Source organism: Sesamum indicum, linkage group LG6 (genome assembly GCF_000512975.1).
Source record: "Sesamum indicum cultivar Zhongzhi No. 13 linkage group LG6, S_indicum_v1.0, whole genome shotgun sequence".
In the NCBI taxonomy this organism is placed as follows: domain Eukaryota; kingdom Viridiplantae; phylum Streptophyta; class Magnoliopsida; order Lamiales; family Pedaliaceae; genus Sesamum; species Sesamum indicum.
In genome coordinates, this window is record NC_026150.1 from 24,293,205 (window position 1) to 24,318,396 (window position 25,192).

Genomic DNA, 25,192 nt, shown 5'->3' on the forward strand with positions numbered 1-25,192 from the left:
TAAGGTTTGAACTCGGTTATAGATGTGATTTTTTTTAACTAAACTGTGGTTCGAGTTTTAAGATTATAAGTTAGTACGGTCAATTATTAGTTTGATAAAATTAGTTTAAATTATGTAAATATTATCTTCTTTTTTTTTTGTTCTTATTAATTTTCATAATTATAAATATTTGCTTATTGATTTTATGAAGCCGTCATGAAAAGTTTGAGAATTTATTTTCGAAGAAGAATGCAAACCGTAGGTTTTGGATTTATTACCTTAATTGAGTTTCTTTTGGAAGATTCAAATTTTTGGTCAATGTTTTCATATTTGTAATTACTTTTTTTTAACAATATGTTCATATTTTTTGTTCAATATATTTGATTGGACTTTATTTTTTAATGTAAAAAATAAATAGTTATTTTTTTAAAAAATCTCCTAACTTGATAGTTACTCAATTTAATCGGGATTGGGTTCGTTTTTACACTACCCGACTTGTTGGGTATCCGGCCCGAATGCCCACCCTTACCCCTACCCCTATTGCTTGTTTCCGTTTAACAAACAGGTCCATCAGTTAGGTGAAATTTACTGAATTTGTTGATATCAACAAAAGTCTCAATGAAAATTAATGCTTATTGTCGTATAACTTATTACAGATCAAATAATTTTTTATGACTAAACCACCCTTGTAACGATGAAAATATATACCTCATTACATGCATTACTATGTAAATATATAATAAAGATAATTTAATCATAAAAAGAGTTGTTTGACATGTAATAAAGCAATTGAGCTTAAATATATTTTTTTATTCGATCTTTTTGTTAATATCAATATTTGATAAAATTTTGGTTAACGTAGGAATTTATTTATTGGAAAAAAGTAAATATTAAGAATGTTATATGTAATTTTTTTAACTATAAAAAATTTATATATAATTATATTAAATTTCAGGAAAGAGATTGAAATTATTTCAAGTAAATTATACTTTTTTATTTTTATTTAATTTTTTAGTTGTGGGATTTCAATAATATTGAGGAAGTCGTGTTGGCAGGAAAACCCACTTTTCGAGAAAAGAAAGGAAAGACATCCTCGATTTGTAGGACATTAATGCCGGAATTAGTGTCCCTAATTCATTTATCCGACCAACAACAGCAGCGTCAGAGGCGGTTTCGCTCAGGAGAAAGGGCTGTATCCACGATATTCTGATTCCTGAATTGACCCCCATTTTCATATTTAATGGCCCTAGAGAATGAGGATTGAGTCCCGAGATTCGGCGGGTACCAGGAGGGTAATATCGTAATACTCTAAACGGCTACCACTTTTCTCACTGAGCTCTTCATCCACGCTGGATAAGAGAGAATCACCTTTCTTGCAATTTTAAAGACATGTGAGATTCGATTTGCCCTTGCTTTTGCCTCTATTCCACGGGAATGCCACTGAGGTTTTACTCAGTACAGAAAAATAATAGAAGCATAAGAAGATCAAACTAATTAAACATAAGGAAGTTTGAGTGGCAGGATGGTAGTTAACATGAAAAGCAGGGGTATATATGCAGCATGGGATTCTACAGTAAGGTAACGTCCCACTCAGCGCCCTCAAATGATTCCAAAATTTTTGATTAACTTTCCGTTGCCTCCATATTCCCTCCTCTCTGTCTCTCTCTCTCTCTCTCGTTCTCTCTCTCTTCCTTTCTTGGTAGTAGCTTAAAATTACAGCACCCCAACCTCTACCCCCTCCCCACCGCCGCACCCATATGATATGAACTATCTTTTTCTCTCATAGGGTTACTGCATTGGAGTCTTCAGCAGTCACCCTGTTTTGCGGAAGTCTCTTCTGCTCAAGAAGTAAGCAACATTTGCAGAAAAGGAAATTTCCGAGTTGTGTGTGTGTGTGTGTGTGTGTATGTGTTTCTGGCCTTTTTTTTTTGTTTAACATGCAGTCTGTGTAATTACTGACGCATTGTTTTCTTGATTTTGTGTGTGTGTTTTCTCTGTATTTTTTCTATTTTGGTACTTCAATCAGTGTTATCACTGATGCATTGTTTATCTTCTTTGTGGTACGGACAGGTGCGGTTGTTGGCTCCTTGAAATACTCGTTTCATATGTACTGGTGATACTTTTACTCCATTTCAATTTACTGTCTGATATATCATATGCGTCATCTTTTTTCTTCCCTTTTATGTAATATTTGTTTGGAGATTAACGGGAGTCGTGACGAGCACTGGAATGAGACTTTAGGTCAGTTTCGAGCATGAACTGGTTATGATCCGATCTTCTTAGTAGGCAGGTGATAAGGTTTGTGTGTAAGCAACCAGGGTCACCAGTGGGCCCTAGACAAAGCCCGGTCAGTGAGAGCCCATAAATATGTTGTAGCTGGAGTATTTATAGGAGTTGTTCAAGTGGACGAGTCACATGAATATGAAGCGTTCAAGTTAGGACCATTCCTTGCCAGAGAGAGCACTGATGAAGGCAGCTTGCTGGATTCTGATCGACTTGACCCAGTTACAGCACAATGTTTAAGAATTAATGGTACCAGCCAAATTGAGATAGAAAAAGGGAAGCAAGAGAGACAGAGAGTTGAAGCCCAGAATCAACTCTGGTGCTCCTCTCTTCCAAGTGCCCAGCTAAAGAGAAAACAGTAGAGAGACAAAATGAATTACTCAAAATCAAATCTGTGTGTACTTTCATTCCATTCATGGCCGTATTTATACAATTTCAGTTTACTTAATTGGAGAAAATGGGAAAACATCCAAAATGGTCCTTATTTTCTTGCTGTCGACGAGGCCTTCTGTCTTGCATTTCTCTTTGTAATCATGTTTCTCTCCAATGCTTGTTACAATTAAGCGCAACTTTATTACAATGTCAATGAACCCGATATCAGAGAGAGGCAGAGAAGTAGATTAAGGGGTGGCGGAAACTAGGTTTTGGGTGGCATACTAGCATAGAAGACAATGAGTTCTCTAGATTCTGTTTGTCTCAGTGTGCAATAAACTGACTGAAGTTTTCTTATATTCATAATACATGCTAATGCATTATAATTGTATTTGATTTCTTCTTCAGGTTATGCCAGCTTGAGTTCAATATTGGGTTGTTGAAAAAGGTAAAAGTTAAAACTGGACTGCACTATAAATTTTTTTAGTAAACTTCCCCTCTTCAGCGCTAGGCTATCCATATACTAGGTACTGTGATTTTCAAGATTTTCTTTGCATCTGCTTGATAATAATTGCAGCCTCTCAGAAAGAATTTGTAAGAATAGTTATTTTACAATGGAGTTGGAAGAAAGGCTATAACAACTTCTGTTTTTCTCTTGAAGTATCTCACCGTCTGCATACTTCAGTGAGGAAGGAAGATATAGGATAAGATGTCATCCAGAGGAGGACAATCTCAGCAGAATCCACAGCTGCAACGGCGGATTACACGCACACAGACAGTGGGAAATCTTGGCGAGTCTGTCTTTGACAGTGAAGTAGTGCCTTCATCTCTGGTGGAAATTGCACCCATTCTTCGTGTTGCAAATGAAGTCGAACCCAGCAACCCGCGTGTTGCCTACCTCTGTAAGATTTATATGATTTGGTATTTACAAATGCTTATGGACAGTGACATGCTACATATATATGTATGTCCAGTTATGCAGTGTGTACTGGTTATACTTCCCATATTCTATGAGAAGTAACTGAAAAGGATTTTCATTTGTTTACGTCATTTTAGGTGAATACCGACTCTTTGATGAGGTTAGTGAGACTGGATTGTAGTGTGTAGGTAGCATTATTTGGCGTATGCCCATTTTTGTGCAAAAGAAAAAGGTAAAATGCCCTGTGGTTGTGCATTTCTTTGTGTTCAAACTGGTAGTTTGAGAGCAATTGTTAATAATATTTCGATGTAGCTGAATGAGTTGAAGAGTTGGAAAATTTTCAATTTCCTTATTCGAATTGCTAAATCATTTCTAATACCGATGACCTACAAATTATTTGTTAATTTTTAGGTCAAGGAGCCTCAAACTTGGGGCAAACAGTATTTTATCCACTGGGTTTTTGTAAAGGGGTGTATGACCTCTGTGTTAAGATTAAGAAGATATATATCAGCTACTTGTGTTTGTGAGAAAGGGTCAAATATGAGTACCCTTTTTTTTTTTTTAAATAATGTCAAATATGGGTACCCAGTATAACTTCTCTCAGTTATTGCATTGCAAAATGACCAATTTATATGTTTGTCAACATCGAAAATTTTTGCTCTTATTTATCTTTCTTTTACCTTTCATATATGTTAAAGCAATATCACTAAAAACACCTATGTAGAATACATATTTATGAAAGACATATATGATTTCGGAAGACGCTAATTTTCCTTTGACATTCTTATCAGTTTATTCAAGATGATATGAATAATCAAATAAAAAGTTAATGTTTTATCGCATGAAACATTATTAATAAAACACGCCTAAATGAATGTCAAATATCTGTTACAGAAGCATATTGAACTCTGATATGCTAATATATTTCACTTTTTATATTAAATGTATAGCGAATAAAATCTATAATTAAAGAATATCATAAATCTTGGAATATGTACATGTTATTAGGAAATATGCGTTCTACATAAATAATTGTTACTTTAAATGATTATTAACCCTGAGAAATAAAGTGAAAATGCATTAGCATACGCATAAGGGTAAGATGGTGGTGGTTTAATATATAGTAAGAGTTCAGTTGGGTCTTACCTACCTTTTCTTGAGAGCACAATGAGGTTACGTGCAACTTCTTAGTATCCTAGGCTTTAGATGCCTATTTTCAGAAATGAAATTGGGGGTAAAATGCCATTTGCTCTGAAATTACTTGTCTACTTTCTCTATCTTATATATATTACTGTCTATATCTGTGTGTGTGCATGCAAAGAACACATATTTTATATATCATTTTTGGCTTTGATGGCTGTTGACGTATGTCCTATGAACATAGTGTAGCTATTGCATTGCATTTTTTTTAAATTCTTCCTAGTCCGTTCGTTGAATTTTTCATGTTCTTTCTGCATTCTCTTCTTCATTGGAACTGTGTTTTGGCTGACTTCACTTTGCAAAATTTTTTGATAATTCCTTCACAAATGTTCACTTGTCATGTGCTTGGAGGATTCATCACCCATGGTAAAATTATGTAGGTAGATTTTATGCTTTCGAGAAGGCTCATAGGTTGGATCCCACTTCAAGTGGACGTGGTGTTCGTCAGTTTAAAACAGCTCTTTTGCAACGTCTTGAAAGGGTAAGTGTAACAACATTTTCAGGTTGTATGCGAATGATCTGTTAGTGCATTAACCTAAAGTTCACTTGCTCAAGCATATATAATTGCTACCTAAATCAGTATGACTAACAACGTTATGTTTTACTACATTTTACTTCTTGCACCGGCAGGGGGTTAGAGTTTATTTGCCACAACTGTCTTGTAGGTGCCTCTTTTTTTCTTCAGTTATCCTTGAAATTAATGTGCATTGAATTTCTCGAAAGTTAAGCATGTTGACAGATGTTCATGTATTCGACAATCTTAAATTATATAAAGTTTATATTTAGACTAGAATTTTCTGATTCTAGCTTTTCTGATTGCCTATGTATATGCGGTGCTACTTCAGTAATTACTGAAATAAGGGTGGTTCCGCAGGTTTCACCAAGGTTTTGCCCATAGTGATTAGAAGGCATAAAAGTTTTTGAAAACAAATTACCTCACTTCTTGGTTTTGTTGCTCAAAATATTCTTATTCTCCTTCATCGAGGTTGTTATAACTTTCTGTGCCTGAGATCACCATTCATTCTGTCATTGTACATATCTAAAGCTGTCGCTTTAGAACAAATTCTGAAACTTCTTTGTTGAAGCTTCTGATGTTTTTGATTGTAAAATAGGTGTGACAGAAACAAAAGATAGTTTTGGAACTATGAGTCAATGGAACATATGCAGTTTTTGTAAATTGCGACTTATTATCAAATGGAAATGTTGGAGTGACGTAGCAAGGCCAGGGAAAGCAGGGTCTGTTTTGTTGCTGGCTGTATGATTTGTGATGAGTATAGAAAATGGATGAATTTGGATTATAATCTACATTGCTCCTGGTTTGATGGTCTTGTGCACTTCCTACATTTTGTACTTAAGTTGGATCTGCAGTCAGAAACATTAATCTTCTGTAACAGTTACTTCATATGTAGCCTTTTCCATGCTAATCAAAAATCTTGTTTGTCTTACTTATCTAAACTGGATGATCTATATTGTTTATATCAATAGCAAATGACAACCTATATATTTAGGATAACATTTTATGACATTAACCTATATATTTAGGATAACATTTTATGACATAATGGAGATAGCGTTCCTTTTGGCAAAATGAAATTTTCAGATGCTCTCTAGATCTATTGGTTTTTTTGAGTAAAACTTAATCTTGCCAGTATATATGATTTACTTATAAGTTTAATTGGACTGAGACTGATGCTTCCAGGAAAATGATCCTACCTTAATGGGAAGAGTGAAAAAGAGCGATGCGCGTGAAATGCAGAGCTTTTATCAGCATTACTACAAAAAGTATATCCAAGCTTTGCAAAATGCTGCTGATAAAGCTGATCGGTGAGTTTTTTTTAAATAATTAATCATTTTCCCCCTCTTTGAAGATGCCCATGGAGTCAAATAATGGGTTGTTAGTGAAAATGTTGACATTTGTCATTCTTTGTGCTTGACATATGGAAATGTTCAGGGCACAGCTTACAAAAGCATACCAAACGGCTAATGTGCTCTTTGAGGTTTTGAAAGCAGTTAATCAGACACAATCAGTGGAAGTTGATCGTGAGGTAATCTACCCCTACTATTTTTTTCACCCTAAATTGTGTTTTTATTTTTCCGTGTATTCTGAATGACGATAAGCAGAATCAATTGCATGACTTCTTTTCATATGCACATGAATGTTTCGATGATTTTTAATGCACAGATATTGGAAACTCATGATAAAGTTGCAGAGAAGACAGAAATTTATGTCCCTTATAATATTCTACCTCTCGATCCGGACAGTGCAAATCAGGCGATAATGAAGTATCCAGAGGTTTATATTGAAGTTTACTACCCCCCACAGATTTTGAGTTCTGTTGGTTATTTTTTTCCTTAAATGATTTTACTTTTACAATGTGGAATGAGATGATAATAATTTTCAGATTCAAGCTGCTGTTCACGCACTTCGGAATACTAGAGGTCTTCCTTGGCCTAAGGATTACAAGAAGAAAAAGGATGAAGATATCCTTGACTGGCTTCAAGCTATGTTTGGTTTTCAGGTGAAATAGCATAATTTTGCTACTGTCATTTCCATTTTCAAATGATAAAATTGTATTTACTATTAAATTTCATGAATTAAATTATAAAAGTTGGGAGTAGCAGAGTGAATGTCCCATTGAATCACACTACTGTTGACTGTTGATGAATTTCCAGAAAGATAATGTGGCAAATCAAAGGGAGCATTTGATTTTGCTACTGGCAAATGTACACATACGGCAGTTTCCAAAGCCTGATCAACAACCCAAGGTGTGACATCTACAAATTTCTTATTTTTGTCTCAGTTCCTTCCATGCCAAGGACTTGTGAAATACTCGGATTTTCTCCTTTGGATGCACTAGGGTCTTTTAGAGATTATCGGCTTTCTTGTTCTCTCTCCTGGAAGTTAGTCATATGATTTAGTTCTTTAAGGCTCTTTTTGGAGTAAGATATGGCATTACTGCTGTTACAGATACACATCATATGTTAATCTTCTGCTTGTACTTTTTGGATGCTTATGTTAAACTGTAATGAACTGGTCTGGCAATATGGATGTCAAGTTTGTGACATTCCTGATGTTTCTGCTTCCATAGCATCATGAACATTTGGCGTTGTTAATATTTTTGAAAACCAGCCAGTTAAAAAACGCATAAGCCCATGTTTAGATGTAAACATCAAATATAACATTGCAAACCATTCATTTATCATGCCAGCTCATGTGAGATTTGGCGTTGCAACTTACAAACTTCATCATGCAAATACTTTACCTAATGGCCTTCTCATATTCAATTTTTGGTTGTGGGCCAGAATACGATGTTTCTCTGACTATTGCATAAGGATGCAGACCATGGACCTCGTACTGTTGCTAGGCCTAATCAACATCCATGCATCTTGCCTAAATGCTTTTAACTCAAGCAAGGAGCTAGCTAAAAGTTAATTAGACTATTTTATTTTCCTGCAGCTACTGTTTGAAGGATGTTATAAGATCTTGCTCTGTTTCTTAATTGCCCATATGTTTCAGAATGCAGAGAAATTATGTTTCACCCTCTACAAACAAACACTACTGGGGATTTTAGGATAATTCAAGAAAGTTTAAACATAAATAAAAGTAGAACCTTGTCAGAGCCTAAGATCATTCTGACCCACAAGTAACTCAATATAGGGGTCTGTAATCTGTCAGTTTTAGCCCATTGTCTCGTGGAAAAGTAACTCTTATATTAATTTGGGTGCGTTTAGTTGGATGAGCGGGCTCTAGATGAAGTGATGAAGAAGCTCTTCAAGAACTACAAGAAATGGTGCAAGTATTTGGATCGCAAAAGTAGCCTGTGGTAAGTTTCTAGTTTAAACTGTCATCTGAATAATTATTTTCTACTTCTTATCTAAATCTTGTTTTCCTGGACATGTGGAGGCACTATTCTTAATTTTAATGTCATTGAGATCAGACAAGAAAGTTTGATCTTATGTTAGTTGATCTGCAAACATTTGTTTTGGTTTTTCTTTTAATCATTGGCTCTTACAGAATTTTGTGACATTGCAGCAGCAGTCGTACCTTATTAACATCTATGGAAGAATATATTGGCTCAATCTCATCTCTTTAATTTGACAAGGCTAAGTTGCTGACTTTTTTTACTTTTTTCTAATTGCAGGTTACCTACTATACAGCAGGAAGTGCAGCAGCGCAAATTGTTATATATGGGGCTTTATCTTCTTATCTGGGGAGAAGCTGCCAATTTAAGATTCATGCCAGAGTGCCTCTGCTACATCTACCATCACGTATGCTTTCAGATGCTTATTATCTGAATTTGGATGCTCATCTTCGGTTGTGTGTGTGTCTCTGAGAAAATAAATTCATTTCCTGACTGGACTATAGAAATATTTCTGGACTTTTGTCTTTTTCAGATGGCTTTTGAACTTTATGGTATGCTTGCTGGAAATGTTAGCCCTATGACTGGTGAAAACGTGAAACCAGCTTATGGAGGAGAAGAAGAGGCTTTTCTGAGAAAAGTTGTTACTCCAATTTATGAAGTGATTGCTCGGGTATTGCCCACATTAGATAGATGTTGTGCATTTATTTCATTAGTTACTATGTCAATTTTGCCTAGCTCTCTGTTAACGCAAGTTAATTTTTTTGATGTCCAGGAAGCTGCAAGGAGCAAGAAAGGAAAATCAACACACTCCCAGTGGAGAAATTATGATGATTTGAATGAGTACTTTTGGTAATATGATGTTTCTGTTCAATAAATGTGTTTACAAATTTGTTTATCATTTATATTGTTTAGTTATGTTTTTTTTAATAAAATTACAGGTCTGTAGATTGTTTTCGTTTGGGTTGGCCCATGCGTGCTGATGCTGATTTCTTCTGCAAGAGTGTGGATCAGCTTCGAAGTGAAAAAGATGGAGTAAGGGTAGATTTGGATTGTCATCTTAAACTAAAAACGCGTCAGAAGTTTTGGCATTGGTAATTTGGGAAACAATTTGAGCCTGAGACTAATGTCCATACTGATGAAGAGCAATTCTTTTGTGACCACTTCCAATTAAACTGAATCTTATAATAGCACTTGCACATCTAATATAACTATTATTTATGAAGCTTAAGTCTTGCCAGGTAAATGCAGCACTACAAAATCCATTCTTGGTGCTCTCTGAACTGAACCTATTCTGCTAACGAAAGTAACAAACAGCTAAGGCCCTAAATTAAATTGCTGTATTAAGTCTTAAGCCCGACTTCACCTCCAATATTTCTCACTTTCATTTATCAAGAGGTCATTTTCTATCTTCCATCTGCATCACTTTAGTAATCGAGACATTTATACACCGATTCTTATTATGTATTTTCCAGTAAATGTTCGAATGCAATTACCCTTTTCAACATAACTTGACTGTCTGTGATGTAGGATACAAAGCCTACAAGAGATCGGTGGGTGGGGAAAGTTAACTTTGTTGAGATCCGGTCGTATTGGCATATCTTTAGAAGCTTTGATAGAATGTGGAGTTTCTTCATATTGTGCTTGCAGGTGTGTTCTTGTGTTTTTGACATTTTTTGTGCAGCCGTTGGCCCATACTATTCCTTAACATTTGTGTTGGAAACCTCTTCGATCAATCAGGCTATGATCATTATTGCTTGGAATGGCTCAGGACAACCAAGTTCGATTTTTGATCCTAGTGTTTTCAAGAAAGTATTGAGCGTCTTCATAACTGCTGCCATATTGAAACTTGGACAAGGTATATTAGAGTTGAGACTTACTCTTAGTGCAAGAGCCATTATGATATATCTCTACTTTTCAAGGTCTTTTATTGCATGTACATCCAGCTCGTTATATTCATGATATTGATGTATGTAAGTATATTTATTTATTTATTTTTTAGCTTGAATGCTTGCAAGTGTTAGATATTATGTCGCTTCAAATCATTTTTAAATGTCAAAATGGAATTTTAGGAACTATGCTTAAGTACATAGTAAGGTTGCATGCCATTGGTAGCATATTCAAAGTATTTAATATTTCGACACAGATTGTACTTTCATTTGGCCCTCTTTACAGATGTTGAAATGCATCTATGTGTATGTTATTGTCTACTTATGAGCTGCTGATTACCAAAACTTTTGTTTTTCCTGCTTTCTTGTGATATGAAACTGCATATTTATTGCAGCCATCCTTGATGTAATTCTGAGTTGGAAAGCTAGACGGAGCATGTCCTTCCATGTCAAGTTAAGATATATCCTAAAGGTTGTTTCTGCTGCTGCTTGGGTGGTCATCCTCCCTGTTACCTATGCTTATACATGGAAGAACCCTCCTGGTTTTGCTCAAACTATCAAAAGTTGGTTCGGCAATAGCTCAAGTGCTCCTTCATTGTTTATCTTGGCTGTTGTTATCTACTTATCACCAAATTTGCTTGCTGCCTTGCTATTCCTTTTCCCCTTCATCCGCCGGTTTCTTGAGCGTTCCAATTACAGAATTGTGATGCTAATGATGTGGTGGTCACAGGTAGACATTGTACATTCATAGATACCCATATCTCTTGATAAACTAGAAACAGTCAATACTTATGTGTTTGTATTTTTATGTCTTGCAGCCTCGGCTCTATGTTGGACGGGGAATGCATGAAAGTACATTTTCTTTGTTCAAGTAAGAGATGAAGTATTAAACCTATTTTATTGTATACATTCATCTTACGTGATTCATAATTTCCTTTCCAAATTCTCAGGTATACATTATTCTGGGTGCTCCTTATCATTACAAAGTTGGCCTTCAGTTTCTATATTGAGGTGCCTTGCTTAACTCATTTTCGTTCCTTCTATTTGTCACTAATAGACTTACTAATTTTCCCATATTCCGGTGCAAAAAATTCCATTTGCTGCTGCAATTCTTATCAGTATAGGGTGTACAGCATTTTGGATAGGCATTTTGCATTTCTCACAGAACAAAAGATGGGATGTTCACTTTTTAGGGGGAGGGGAGTGTTCTCTATTTGTCAGTTAAAACTATGGATACTTCATGGTATTTGTCATGTATTTTTTCCCATGGTCCCCATTTATTTAAGTTATTTGACTCATTTCACTGCTGGAATCTTCCCGCTGCAGATAAAGCCCTTGGTTGTTCCAACTAGAACTATCATGAGTGCTCATGTATCAACTTATCAATGGCACGAGTTTTTTCCCCAAGGTAGTCAACATGACCCTGTTATGGAGCCACAGTTATCTCACAGCCATATACAAGCACTCATAGAGAAACACTTGGGCACAAATTATAGCACTGGACTTTTCTTGGTACTAATTGAGTTGTTCTTTTGCAGCTAAGAACAATATTGGCGTCGTGATTACCATCTGGGCCCCAGTTATTCTTGTATGGCTGATACATTATTTCAGCATAGTCATCTCCTCTTTAATGCTTTACCTTGGGAGGGCGGCTGTGAAGGGGCCTATTCTAGCGAAGGTTTACTCTTCTTAAAAAATAATAATTTTTAAAGTATTCTCTTTCAGGTTTATTTCATGGATGCACAGATCTGGTATGCTATATTCTCTACACTGTTTGGAGGTATTTATGGTGCATTCCGTCGTCTTGGAGAGGTTAGCTGACTTACCCTTCTTTGATATTAGCCATGATTCCAATATTTTTAAGGCTGCTGCTTAATTTGGTAATTGTTGGAGGACTGTCCAATTAATGTAAATATAATATGAAGATGCTGCATGAATTCTCAATCTGAATAGGGTTGTCACGTACTTCAGAAATGATGAAACATTGATGTTAATAAAATCTTTAAACTTATTTCTGCAAGATAGTTGTTGTGGTGGTAGCTTGTTGAGAATAAGGCTTTCTTATAAGCCGAAAGATTACTGATTTTCATTTTTGGGTTTCACCTTTGCTTTCCTTTTTCTGTCAGATTCGGACACTTGGAATGCTTAGGTCTCGATTTCAATCATTACCTGGTACTTTTAATGCATGCTTAATCCCAGAGGAGAAAAATGAGATGGTGAAAAAGAAAGGACTGAAGGCTACATTTTCCCGCAAGTTTGAAGTGGTAATACTTTCTTTTGGTTCCTTGTCATTTTCAACTTACTGATATATGGATTATAGAATAACAGATGAAAGACAGAAATAAGAACAATTATTATTTGTGTGAATATTGTTATGCCAGATCCCGTCTAGTAAGGAGAAAGAAGCTGCTAGGTTTGCTCAGTTGTGGAACAAAATAATCACAAGTTTCAGAGAGGAGGATCTGATAAGTAATAGGTGATCTTTAGTCTCAAATCTTGTTAAATCAGCCATTGGTTGGTTCCTTCTTTTGATGTTGTTTAATCTGGGCACTGAAGTAGAATGTATAAACAAAAAGAAACAGAGATATGATTGTCATTTTATCATTTTCAGGGAAATGGACCTGCTGCTTGTTCCATATTGGGCTGATCGTGACTTGGAGCTAATACAGTGGCCTCCTTTTCTGCTTGCCAGCAAGGTTCAACTTTGACCATTTGTTTTCTTGTGAGGCAGTTGTTATTTCCTTGTTATCTGTTCTTCATCACCGACATATCATCCCTTTCTTTGTTATCCGTCCTTGGCCTGATGATTCTTCCTGGAAAATTTTAAGGCAAGGTAACGAAATACTTAATGTTATGGGTGTTCAGAATTGGTCAATCTAGTGATAAGAATATTTCTTCAGAAATATGCATCCTTGGTGACTATATTATGATACTGGTTTGTATAATTACCTTCAAGTGTACCTACTGCTTTATTTTTAAAGTGGAAAATATAATATTGTAATCAAGTATTTCATTTGAAGTACAAGGTTAAGAGTTTAAAAAATTATAAGTTATCTGGCTAATTTAATTTCATCAAACAGATCCCAATAGCAGTAGATATGGCCAAAGACAGTAACGGCAAGGATAGTGAGCTGAAAAAGCGAATTAAGTCTGATGATTATATGTATTCTGCTGTTTGCGAATGCTATGCGTCATTTCGAAGCATCATTAAAATGTTAGTTCGTGGCAATCGGGAGAAAGAGTAAGCAGTTGTTACTAGTTGCAATTGATTTCGTCCACAGTTTCTTTAGTTTCTTAAATTATCTTTGGTGCTGCCCAGGGTTATTGAATACATCTTTTCTGAAGTTGACAAGCATATAGCGGAGGATAATCTATTAACTGAATACAAGCTGAGTGCTCTTCCAAGTCTATATGATCTTTTTGTCAGGCTTGTGAAATACTTGGTATTTTTCTTGTTCTAGCCACTCATCACTGTTGAATTTCCTTTTTCTATTAGATGGTTGGTTGCAGTCGCTACTGATAGTAAACTTGATTGAATCGACCACTTTTGCAGCTACAAAATAAGCAGGAAGACAGGGATCAAGTTGTTATTCTTTTCCAGGACATGCTGGAAGTTGTGACCCGAGATATAATGATGGAAGATCACATATCCAAGTAATATTTCTCTTTTGATGCTAACAATGTCACATGCTTTGAGGTCTTGATGGACTGTTCTTATTTTATTGTAATTTCTGTGGATAGCTTATTAGATTCAATTCATGGTGGATCTGGACAAGAAGGAATGGTCCCTCTTGATCAACAATATCAGTTATTTGCATCAGCTGGAGCCATCAAATTTCCAGCTCCTGAATCAGAAGCCTGGAAAGAGAAAGTAAAAAAAATTGAAATGCTACTACAACTAAAACTTTTTAGTATCTACGCATGTTAACAGTTCACATAATCCTTTTCACAGATCAAGAGACTGTATTTGTTGCTGACGGTAAAGGAATCTGCTATGGACGTGCCATCGAACCTAGAAGCTAGAAGGCGCATTTCCTTCTTCTCGAATTCTTTGTTTATGGACATGCCTTCAGCACCTAAAGTCCGCAATATGCTATCTTTCTCGTAAGTCCTTTTGTGCATATGCTTCTCATTTTTTTTGTGTATGTAGTTTGATAGGGTCCTAAGGAGCAAGAACGAAAGAAGAGAAAGCAATGGGATTTGAGTTTTCAATTTTAAATTTGGTGTTTGGCCCTTTTCAGTAATAAAATTAACTATATACTCTTATGTATAAGTCCTCAAAATGCGCGTGTGCCCTATGAATCAACAATTTGTATATTCTATCTATGGTGTATCTCTTATTTCACTTAAAAATATTACTGATGATAATAATATATTAAACTAAAGCGTGTTTTTCTATGACCTATGCCTAGATTGTACCCCCCTAAAATTTAGAATCAATTACTTGAGGGCCCCCTGTTGTCTTTTCTGTGAAACTGACTGTACCAGTTTCTCATATAATCATATTCCTGGTTGGAATTGGGATTCTCGACTGTAATCATTCTTAGGTACAGATTTGCTGATAGTATGTGCCTGATTACTCACTATTTTGTGAAAGCATCATGTATTCTTGTTGTTTGTGAGTTTTAACTTGATACCATCTCTACTTAGAGTTTTGACTCCATATTACACGGAGGAGGTCCTCTTTTCGTTGCCTGAGCTGGAAGTGCCAAATGAAGATGGTGTTTCCATTCTCTTTTATTTGCAGAAAATTTTCCCAGGTTTGTGCTTCAGGTGCTATTAGGTACATCATATTTTTCATTTTCTGTCATCCTCACAATTAAATCATGCAGATGAATGGAACAATTTTCTGGAGCGTGTCAAGTGTCTCAATGAAGAAGAACTGAGAGGATCTGATGAATTAGAAGAACAACTACGCCTTTGGGCATCATACAGGGGCCAAACATTGACAAGAACTGGTATAGTTAAATAAATTCTTGTTTCTAGTCTCTTCTTTTCATTTTCCATATATATGTATCTTTTTAATTATGTTCTTCTTTTTGGTGGGAGGTGGGGGAGGAAGTAGGTGGGTTTTTGGGTTCCTGATATGCAATGTTGAGATGGTTAGGTACTTTTGAGATGTATTGTGTTGATTCCAGTCCTTGGGTCAAAAGAATCAAATGCAAATAGAACCTGTAATTGTATACCAAGTTATTGCTTGTGATTTTATCAAGTTAGGTCGTGTTAGCAATTGCTACTGCTACATTTAAATGGGTAATTCATTAATTTTTTGACAAAGTTTGTGTAATGATCAATACTGCAAATTCTGACAGTAAGAGGAATGATGTATTACCGCAAAGCGCTAGAACTTCAAGCTTTCCTTGATATGGCCAAGGATGACGGTACTCTATCTTATATTCTAGCTTCTTCGAATAAGCAGATTCTGCAATTTTATCACATTGCCATTTTTTTAACATTCAAGCACAAATTATTGCAAGAAGTTATATTTTGCAATTTAAACAGATTTGATGGAAGGCTATAAGGCCATTGAATTGAACGAGGATCAGATGAAGGGAGAGAGGTCTCTGTGGACTCAATGTCAAGCAGTTTCGGATATGAAGTTTACATATGTTGTATCTTGTCAGTTATATGGTATTCAGAAACGATCTGGTGATCCTCGTGCTCAAGATATATTGAGACTTATGACAACGTAAGAATGAGAAAGTTATAAGTCTTTATTTGCAACTGTCATCACCTAATCATGCATTTCCATTAACAGGTATCCATCTCTTCGAGTAGCATATATTGATGAGGTTGAAGAACCAAGTAAAGACAGGTCCAAGAAGGTTAATGATAAGGTGTACTATTCCACTCTTGTGAAGGCTGCTTTGCCAAAGTCAAATTCTTCGGAGCCAGGACAGAATCTGGACCAGGTAAATGGGAAATGAGATAGAAGTCAACTATTTGAGTACAATAGTACGTAATTCAGAATGTAAGAAATATTAGCTGTTTAGTTGTGTTATTAAAGCTATTCTAGGGTGGGGTTCTCTTCATTCCCCTGGTACACGGCCTCTATCTGTGATGCTACTATTGTAGCTATTATCTAAAAAAGCCAAGATTAACAGAGAATTGTTTGATGACTTTGGAGGGATGATCCATCCAAAACAGACTTCTATTCGCTTTCTTCTTCTTGATCTGTTGCTCATGCATGATTAAAATTTCTACATATCCTGAAGCATCCCTGTTCGCAGGTTATATATCGTATAAAACTTCCAGGTCCTGCTATTTTGGGTGAAGGTAAACCTGAAAATCAGAATCACGCCATTATTTTCACACGTGGAGAAGGTCTACAAACAATTGACATGAATCAGGTAAAGGATTTTTCTGCTCATTTGGCTTTGAATTGCATCCTTTCTTAGTCCTAACTTGAATTCCTTTGTAGGATAACTATATGGAAGAAGCTTTGAAAATGAGAAACTTACTTCAAGAATTTCTCAAAAGGCATGACGTGAGGCACCCATCAATTCTTGGTTTGAGGGAACATATCTTTACTGGAAGGTGGGCATCTAGTCATCATTGGCACTTCTGGTTGAAAATGTATTCGTCATTTCATCTACTCATGCTTCAATGACCCAATATTCTCTTACCATGTGACCCAGTGTTTCTTCTCTTGCTTGGTTTATGTCAAATCAAGAGACAAGTTTTGTTACTATCGGTCAGAGATTGTTAGCCAACCCTTTGAAGTAAGTCTTTACTATTTCACAAGCTTCCTCGCACTTAGTATCATATTTTGCATTTGTATCCTTCAATTTAGTTTTATATCATTGTTTGCATCTGTATCTCATTAGGAATGTATAAGAAATAGGTTAACCTCCAGTGTGTTGATTATTTAGGGGAATCTAAAATGATATTTATAAAATTCGTGCAATCCAGTTTCCTTAACTATATCATTCAGAAGACTTTAAGTTCAAGATGTTCACCTGAATGTTGACAGAATTCAGTGTTTATACTATGTATTTGTCCCATTGTTATTACGCTTGCTTACTGGTAGAAACCTTTTGTTTTATAATCAGACACTTCAATTTCTGACAACTGACACAAAGATGGGAATCTACAAGGTTGCTAAAACACCATGTTCTTAAGTCAATTTGTGGAAAAATTTTCAGTTATTTCTTTTGAAGTGAATGTTACAAGTAGCTTTCTTTGAATCAGGAAATAAGATTTGACTTCTAATTTATCATAAGAATTGTTCCCATGACCATGAAATTCTGTTTCTGGTGAAACTACTGGAATTAACAGCATTGTATAGTGACTTTCTGATTACTTTAGTATGTTATGAAATGTAACAGAGGCTTGTTTTCAGAAGAAATAGAGCACTAGTTGCTTATGATATTATGCTGGCCTTAATTACATATAATCAGTATTCAGAAAATGAAAAGGCAAACTAGAATCTGGTCTATTTTTTATCCGTTACAAGCCATTAATTTGCCTCCTTTCCAGTTCATCCTTTTTTTAGCACTCAGTTAAGATTTTTCTTATGCATTTTTTTGGTTTGATTTGCCATCTTGATATTAACTTTCTTTTCTCTCCCATCAAGTTGGTACAGTAACTTGTGCTTTGCTTCCTCCTTATATTTGTGCAGGGTTCGGTTTCACTATGGCCATCCAGATGTTTTCGATAGACTATTTCACCTTACTAGAGGTGGGGTGAGCAAAGCCTCCAAGGTTATCAACCTGAGTGAGGACATATTTGCTGGTATGGTCTAGGGTAGTGTTTATACTCTTGAACTTTCTTTATATAGGTGGTGATATCTTGACTTTTTGTCTCTAATTTTACCTTTTAAGTGCAGGCTTTAATTCAACACTTCGTGAAGGTAATGTAACCCATCATGAATACATACAAGTTGGTAAAGGGAGGGACGTAGGTCTTAACCAGATTTCTCTGTTTGAGGCAAAAATTGCCAATGGCAATGGAGAACAAACGTTGAGTCGTGATTTGTATAGGCTGGGGCATCGTTTTGACTTTTTCCGAATGTTATCATGCTATTTCACCACTATTGGTTTCTACTTCAGTACCCTGGTATGTTACACGGATGCACTCTCTACCTAACTGACTTTTAGTTGTCATGTACTTGCTGAACTCTTCATCTCATCTGGCAGATTACGGTGCTCACCGTGTATGTATTCCTTTATGGCCGCCTTTATCTTGTTCTTAGTGGCCTTGAAAAAGGACTAAGTACCCAACCAGGAATTCGACAAAATAAGCCTCTTGAAGTTGCTCTTGCCTCTCAGTCTTTTGTCCAAATTGGATTTCTCATGGCTCTCCCTATGATGATGGAAATTGGATTGGAAAAGGGTTTTCGAACTGCATTAAGTGAATTTATACTGATGCAATTACAACTTGCACCAGTGTTTTTCACCTTTTCACTTGGAACAAAGACACATTATTATGGAAGGACACTGCTTCACGGAGGTGCAAAGTATAGGCCCACAGGTCGTGGATTTGTGGTGTTCCATGCCAAATTCGCCGACAACTATCGGCTATACTCTCGTAGTCACTTTGTTAAGGGGCTTGAGCTAATGATATTACTTCTTGTTTATCAAATATTTGGTCAGTCCTACAGAGGTGCTGTAGCATATATCTTAATTACTGTATCAATGTGGTTTATGGTGGGCACCTGGCTTTTTGCTCCCTTCCTCTTCAACCCTTCTGGTTTTGAGTGGCAAAAGATAGTCGATGACTGGACTGACTGGAACAAGTGGATTAGTAACCGAGGAGGTATTGGTGTACCTCCAGAGAAAAGCTGGGAATCATGGTGGGAGGAGGAGCAAGATCATCTTCGTCATTCCGGGAAACGTGGTATTATTGCTGAGATTATATTGGCCCTACGGTTTTTCATTTATCAGTACGGGCTTGTCTATCACTTGCACATCACAAGGCATACCAAAAGTGTTTTGGTAAGTTTTGGCTTGAAACTCTCTTTGCTCTCAAATATTTTCTTTTTCAAGTTGACAAATGTGTATCCTTTCTAGGTCTGTAATAATACTTGAATTGTTACAGGTATATGGCATGTCATGGCTGGTGATCTTTCTGATACTTTTTGTCATGAAGGTGAGGATAATTCTTTCCAATCTGCAAACTTTTCCTGAGAATCACTGCTATGAATTTTTTTGATTGAACAATAGAAATTTCATTTCTACTTTTTCCTTATTTAAGATCTTAACAATATGATGACGGTGTAGTAAAATTTCGTAAGTTGCAGTTCAGCTTTTGAAAAACATTGAACCTTTTTTCTAAATACTATATGAACAACTTTTAATTCTATCAGCAAACCATCCCCAGTTCATACAATTTACAAAGTTTATGCGGCTTTAGTGTAGAATTAAACAAAACTATATTCATCCAGAGCTAACCAAGAGCATTACTTGGCACAGATATATATTTCTCAAGCAAACTAGTGATACTATGGAATGCATATCTTTCTTATTTATGTAGTTTCTGTTAATCTGAACTTAATTACAGAGTTATAATTTTAGTTTCAGTGTATTAAATGAATAAATGGCCCCATCAACTGCAAAAAGCAAAAAGAGAATTAGAAAAAAAGAAAAGAAAAATGAAAAATTTGCTCTTAGATTGGAATCTTGATTATTTCTCCTGTTTTTGTTCTCCAGACAATTTCTGTTGGACGGAGGAAATTCAGTGCAAATTTCCAGCTTGTTTTTCGGCTCATCAAGGGTTTAATCTTTGTGACATTCATCTCTATCCTTGCTATTCTGATTGCGCTTCCCCACATGACACCACGTGATATTGTGGTTTGCATTCTCGCCTTCATGCCTACTGGTTGGGGTTTGCTTCTGGTTAGTGATATTTCTCCTACTGTTTTCCTTCTTGTTTGAAAGCATTTGATCAAAATGTTTGTACAGTTCTTTGTTGCAAACCACCTCAACTATCAAACGATCTTTTACTTTCAGATTGCACAAGCATGTAAGCCGGTTGTTCAAAAGGCTGGATTCTGGGGTTCTGTTCGAACTCTAGCACGTGGGTACGAAATCGTGATGGGGTTGCTTCTGTTTACGCCTGTGGCTTTTCTTGCATGGTTCCCGTTTGTGTCTGAATTCCAGACTCGAATGTTGTTCAACCAAGCATTCAGTAGAGGTCTTCAGATTTCTCGTATTCTTGGTGGACATCGGAAGGACAGATCCTCCAGGAACAAGGAGTAGGTTGATGGAGGCAGGAATGGCTAGTAGTCCATTTCTAATTTTGTAATTCCTACATGCAATTACTATTGCTATTATCAGTTTCGTACTTATTAACCTTGTTGTATCTTGTAATTATGTTTGCAAGGGGCAGCATTTTTGGCTGCGAGTTGTCATTAAATTATCTCCTCTCCCGACATGATCAGTGGAACACTTTGCTTTTATATATTTCATTTTCTAAGTTTGGAGCGTACCAGGTTGGCTGCCAATGTTGCTAATTTAACTCAGGTTATGTGGATTTGGAAGCTAAACTCCTCATTTAAGCCAGATTTACAGTGCTACTATTTTAAAGTAGTTGGATCCTTGACATGTAATTTAAATTTCTCTGGTTTCCTTCTTAACTTTGTTAAAGTCGTCTTGCTATAGTTGTTTTTTAAATTCAGACGCAAGACTGTGAAATCTCCTTTATTTCTTTTGTCTTTTGAATTTTATAGATTCTATTTCTTGACTTTTGTTTGTTTTCGTATTACTAAGTCAATTATAGAAAAATATAGTTCAAAATTTGATTTTTCTATAAAGAAATTTATGAAAAGTAGATGTTTTTATTGCGTGGGTTTAAGTAAATTATATGCATTTTGTTACCATATTTATTTTCTTTTCTTTGGATCACATGGTTGTGTTTGGTTTTGTTTTCATTTTCAATTTTTGCTGGGAAATATATATTTTTGATTTTGTATAGCTTTTCGTACGATAATTATAATAAATTGGATATGAAATTATGTTTTATGTTGATTAAATTAAATATATTTTTTATTTAAATAAATTTTTATTAATTTATAATTTTCAGTAGTGTTGTATCAAACCATTATGAAAAAAATATATATTATTAAGTTATACAATTATGATTGAAATTTTTATGTAATAGTAGTACGCACACATCAATGCGTGAACAAATAAAAAGTGTTACGATAAAATATTAATATACATTAATCAATGTGTTTAAATTATGTGCTATGGTCAAGTTTAATACATAGCATCAACTAAAATAAAATAAAATATAAAAAATGGATTAAATATATGTACATATATAATTTAAATAAAAATGTAATTCAAGACTCATAAATCTAAATATTAGCAAAAACACAAATACAAAAATTATTAATAAAATTATACACATTTTTTCGTTTATTTGTGTTGCAATAAAAATTTATATTAAATATTATAATAACTTGGTAGAACGTTTGTATTTAAGGACATTTGCAGAATCATCGTATCTTCTCATGGGGTTCATAATAATAAGTTCAAACATATTTATCTGAGAAAATAGTTTAATTGTAAAGATGTGTAACAAAAATTGATAAAGATTATACAGAAATAAGTTACTTTAGTCAAATATGCTATTAAGAAAAGATATAAGTAATCATCCTTTAAATCCTCAGGTAATAACACTCTTACTTACTTAGTTGAAATTATAATTATTTTATTCTTTTATTTTTAACAATTCTTAATGAAGTGCGTCAGAATTTTACTTATCAAAAACTTGCTCTTTACCGATAACGTTTCAAATGGTTGATTTATTTTGTCTTAAACACAATTTTAGTTTACAATAATATACATATTTATATATAAATATATTTGTTTTTTTTTTCATATTATAGTTCTTTCTATGAGTTTTGTTATAACATCTTAGTTAAGTTCAAATTTTTTTTTTTGGATTTTTTATTATAGATTTAATTGAGCTCGTAAGAGTCAAATTTTAGTTGAATTTGAATAATTCGATATTTTTAAGTATATATGACTACTTTTAAATTAATTGATATGAGTTTGAGTCGATATTAAAAGTTTTTTCGCACAAAAAGATTTGTTTGTTAGGTTTGATAAATCAAGTCCGAATGAGGCTTTTTTGAGTCGATTTCAAGAGTATCAAAGTGCATACTTGTGTGATGTGTAATAATTTTGAACTCCAAAGTTTGAGGACCAAATTGAATACAAATAAAAGTTAAAGGGGTTAAAGTGAGAATTTGAGTTTTGTCCAAACCCAACCCCGTAAGCAACTCAACGGGGACGGACAAACTTTTCCACAAACCCATCTCCCACTTGAAAATTTCAAACGGCCCAACCGCGTGCACATGACCTTCGCCCCTCCAATTCTTTCCGTTTCCAGTCAAAATCGTGAGCACTTCACTTGACAAAAAGGCGAGGAGAACGCGTTGCTTCTGTTCGCCCAATGTTGGCACCTTTAACGTTTTCAGTTGAAATAGTCATTACTGCACAATGGAGAACTGAAGCGAGTTTGTCTTTGTGAAATCGGTCCCCCATCATCCTAGATCCGTGCCCCCACTCCCCTGCATACACCGCTCCGAGCTCCCTTCGTTTGATTCCTACCTTTATTACAAACTTTTCATTGTTATCTTTACTATTTTTGAAAAAGAAACCATCTATTTCCCCTTCTTGACTTCAAATTTCTAGGGTTTTTCCAATTGTCGCAAAGTTTACACATTCTCCTGTCGTGAGCATATATATAGAGACGGAGTTTTCCTGCGGGTCTCCGGCGAATCTTTAGTCCGGTGAGACAGATTTCATTTTTTCTTATGTTTTTGGCTAGGAAATTAAGTGTACATTCGGCTTTATTGACTGTTCTTTTTTTAACATATGATTACATTCACTGTCTTTGCGGTGAATTGTTCCTGTTTTCTTGATTATTTGGTTTACAGTGTGAGCTAATCTTTGTTTGGTTGATTGGATGAGTCAATGAGGAAATCAATTCACCAGTGGAAGTGGATATATCTCTTCGGTTCCAAAATGGCAATGATGGTTTTCTCATTGTATGTCATAGTGTGCAGAATAAAATATTTTCTTGTGCATGCTTGGTAGTGACTGGTCCCGTTTAAGTTTTTTACTTTCTAGGGTGTAAGTTGCTTAACCCATTTTTCATTTGTATCTCTGAATATTGAAATCTATTCAGGAAATTTGACAATACACACTCACACAAATTTTATAAAGTATCTCGTTTTACATACAGGAAAATTGTACAATTAGTTTGTGATTCCTATTATACCTGGTATCATTCTAAGTATGGTGCCTTACTTTGAGTGCTCCATCCAGCATCAAAGATGCTTTAGGATAACTCTCCTTATCAAGTCAACTCTTCAAAGGACAGTTGACTGTTGGTAACAGTGATTTTTATGAAAGTTTATATGCATTTGTAAATGAGATTAACTTTCAAATGGTTTCTGTTTAATATGTTACCGTTTAGAGATGTCTCGTGTGGAGGACTTGTGGGAGAGGTTGGTGCGAGCGGCACTGCGCGGCCGAAGAGCAGGTGTAGATTTGTATGGACGGCCCGATGCTGGCCTTGCCGCAATTGTTCCTTCCTCACTTGGGAACAGGGACATAGATGACATTCTGAGGGCTGCAGATGAAATTCAAGACGATGATCCTAATGTTTCCAGAATCTGTATGTGCTCTTCTTTGTTTTCCTATACTCTTTCGTTTTAGTAAGTTTATTTTATGATATTTGATGATTTTAGTAAAAAGATGTGGAACCATTGTGGCTCAGGACTCAGGAGCTCTTTTTCCTATTTAGGAGTGAATTTTATAATCTTTCTTCAGTAAATAAATGTAATTAATGCAGAGGTTTGCTCGCAACCAGTGTGGGGTGGAGTATTTCCCTACTCAAAGATGTGATTTTAACTTCTCAGTTTAAGTCCATACCTCAATTCACAAATCTAAGCTCACTTTTTAGTATCACTCTTTGGACTTAACTATTAATCTGGTTAATATAATCCCTGATGTAGTTAACTCACTTGATGCTAAGCTTATTAAACTTAGCTGTCAAAGTCCTTTGAATCTGGTAACGAATTCAATAGATTGATGTGAAATGGGATGTCATCATCCTATAAGACAACTGCTTGTACTTTTGTTTTCTCAAATAAGATATAGTAATTAGCACACAAAGAACATCAAGCTGAACCTGTGCAGAAATTATAATACTACTAGAGTTTGGAAGTTTTTTAGACCCTTTCCAGATATTCAGCTTATGAATTCCTTGTCCAACTAAAATTGGAAATTGCAGTATGATATGAATATTTGCGAGCTCATGCATGAGAGCAGTCAAACATAGACTAAGGTTAGATTGTGTAAAGCCAAGATTTCTGGAAAAAAAATGAGAAGTAGATCATTCATATGGAGCACTGCATTTGGTTTTGGGAGCTCAGTACATGTAATTAAGATTGTCCGGAGGTGTCTTGGATTTTTGGCGACTAACTTCTAACTTGGATTTGCTCAAATGGTACAAGATTGAGTTTTGGTTTCGTCTTCCTTTTTTTTTTTGGGTTAATTTTTTAAAGTAGAAGATGATTGTAATTAAAGGAAGAGCTGGAGAGGATCTTCTTGTTACAAAAGGAGATAGGTTGTAAATGGCTGGCTTTCTGCCCCCTTTAACTCTAATGACTTTAATTCTAATGACTGTAATGAGAAACTATACATGGAAGATGTTACTAAAACCCTAGATGT

General features: G+C 35.2%; 2 protein-coding genes across 3 annotated transcripts in view; both read left to right on the top strand.

The window, feature by feature from the left end:
• LOC105165736 (callose synthase 3) lies at positions 1,621-20,930 on the top strand. 2 transcript variants are annotated; one of them, XM_020694689.1, is made up of 45 exons: positions 1,621-1,827; positions 2,050-2,092; positions 3,043-3,082; positions 3,296-3,536; positions 5,134-5,234; positions 6,453-6,577; positions 6,705-6,798; positions 6,936-7,046; positions 7,156-7,272; positions 7,427-7,519; positions 8,486-8,577; positions 8,896-9,022; positions 9,149-9,286; positions 9,389-9,465; positions 9,555-9,654; positions 10,144-10,263; positions 10,354-10,471; positions 10,898-11,232; positions 11,321-11,373; positions 11,453-11,513; positions 11,829-11,910; positions 12,041-12,090; positions 12,228-12,314; positions 12,629-12,766; positions 12,884-12,978; positions 13,114-13,198; positions 13,583-13,743; positions 13,822-13,945; positions 14,056-14,156; positions 14,244-14,373; positions 14,455-14,606; positions 15,153-15,262; positions 15,335-15,460; positions 15,815-15,883; positions 16,005-16,191; positions 16,261-16,414; positions 16,733-16,852; positions 16,924-17,039; positions 17,141-17,224; positions 18,124-18,236; positions 18,331-18,560; positions 18,641-19,438; positions 19,542-19,592; positions 20,153-20,338; positions 20,453-20,930. In XM_020694689.1, exons 4-45 carry the CDS (start codon positions 3,344-3,346, stop codon positions 20,699-20,701), a joined length of 5,853 nt encoding a protein of 1,950 aa, XP_020550348.1. In that variant the 5' UTR covers positions 1,621-1,827; positions 2,050-2,092; positions 3,043-3,082; positions 3,296-3,343; the 3' UTR covers positions 20,702-20,930. The 2 variants fall into 2 exon arrangements, with proteins under 2 accessions (XP_020550348.1, XP_011083139.1); XM_011084837.2 differs by having other exon boundaries at positions 9,555-9,648.
• Positions 22,815-25,192, top strand: part of LOC105165737 (callose synthase 9) — a 29,787-nt gene continuing 27,409 nt past the window's right edge. Inside the window, exons 1-2 of the mRNA XM_011084838.2 lie at positions 22,815-23,244; positions 23,934-24,134. Coding sequence (XP_011083140.1) covers positions 23,936-24,134 — 199 coding nt within the window. The 5' untranslated portion in view covers positions 22,815-23,244; positions 23,934-23,935. The remainder of the gene's footprint in view (positions 23,245-23,933; positions 24,135-25,192) is intronic.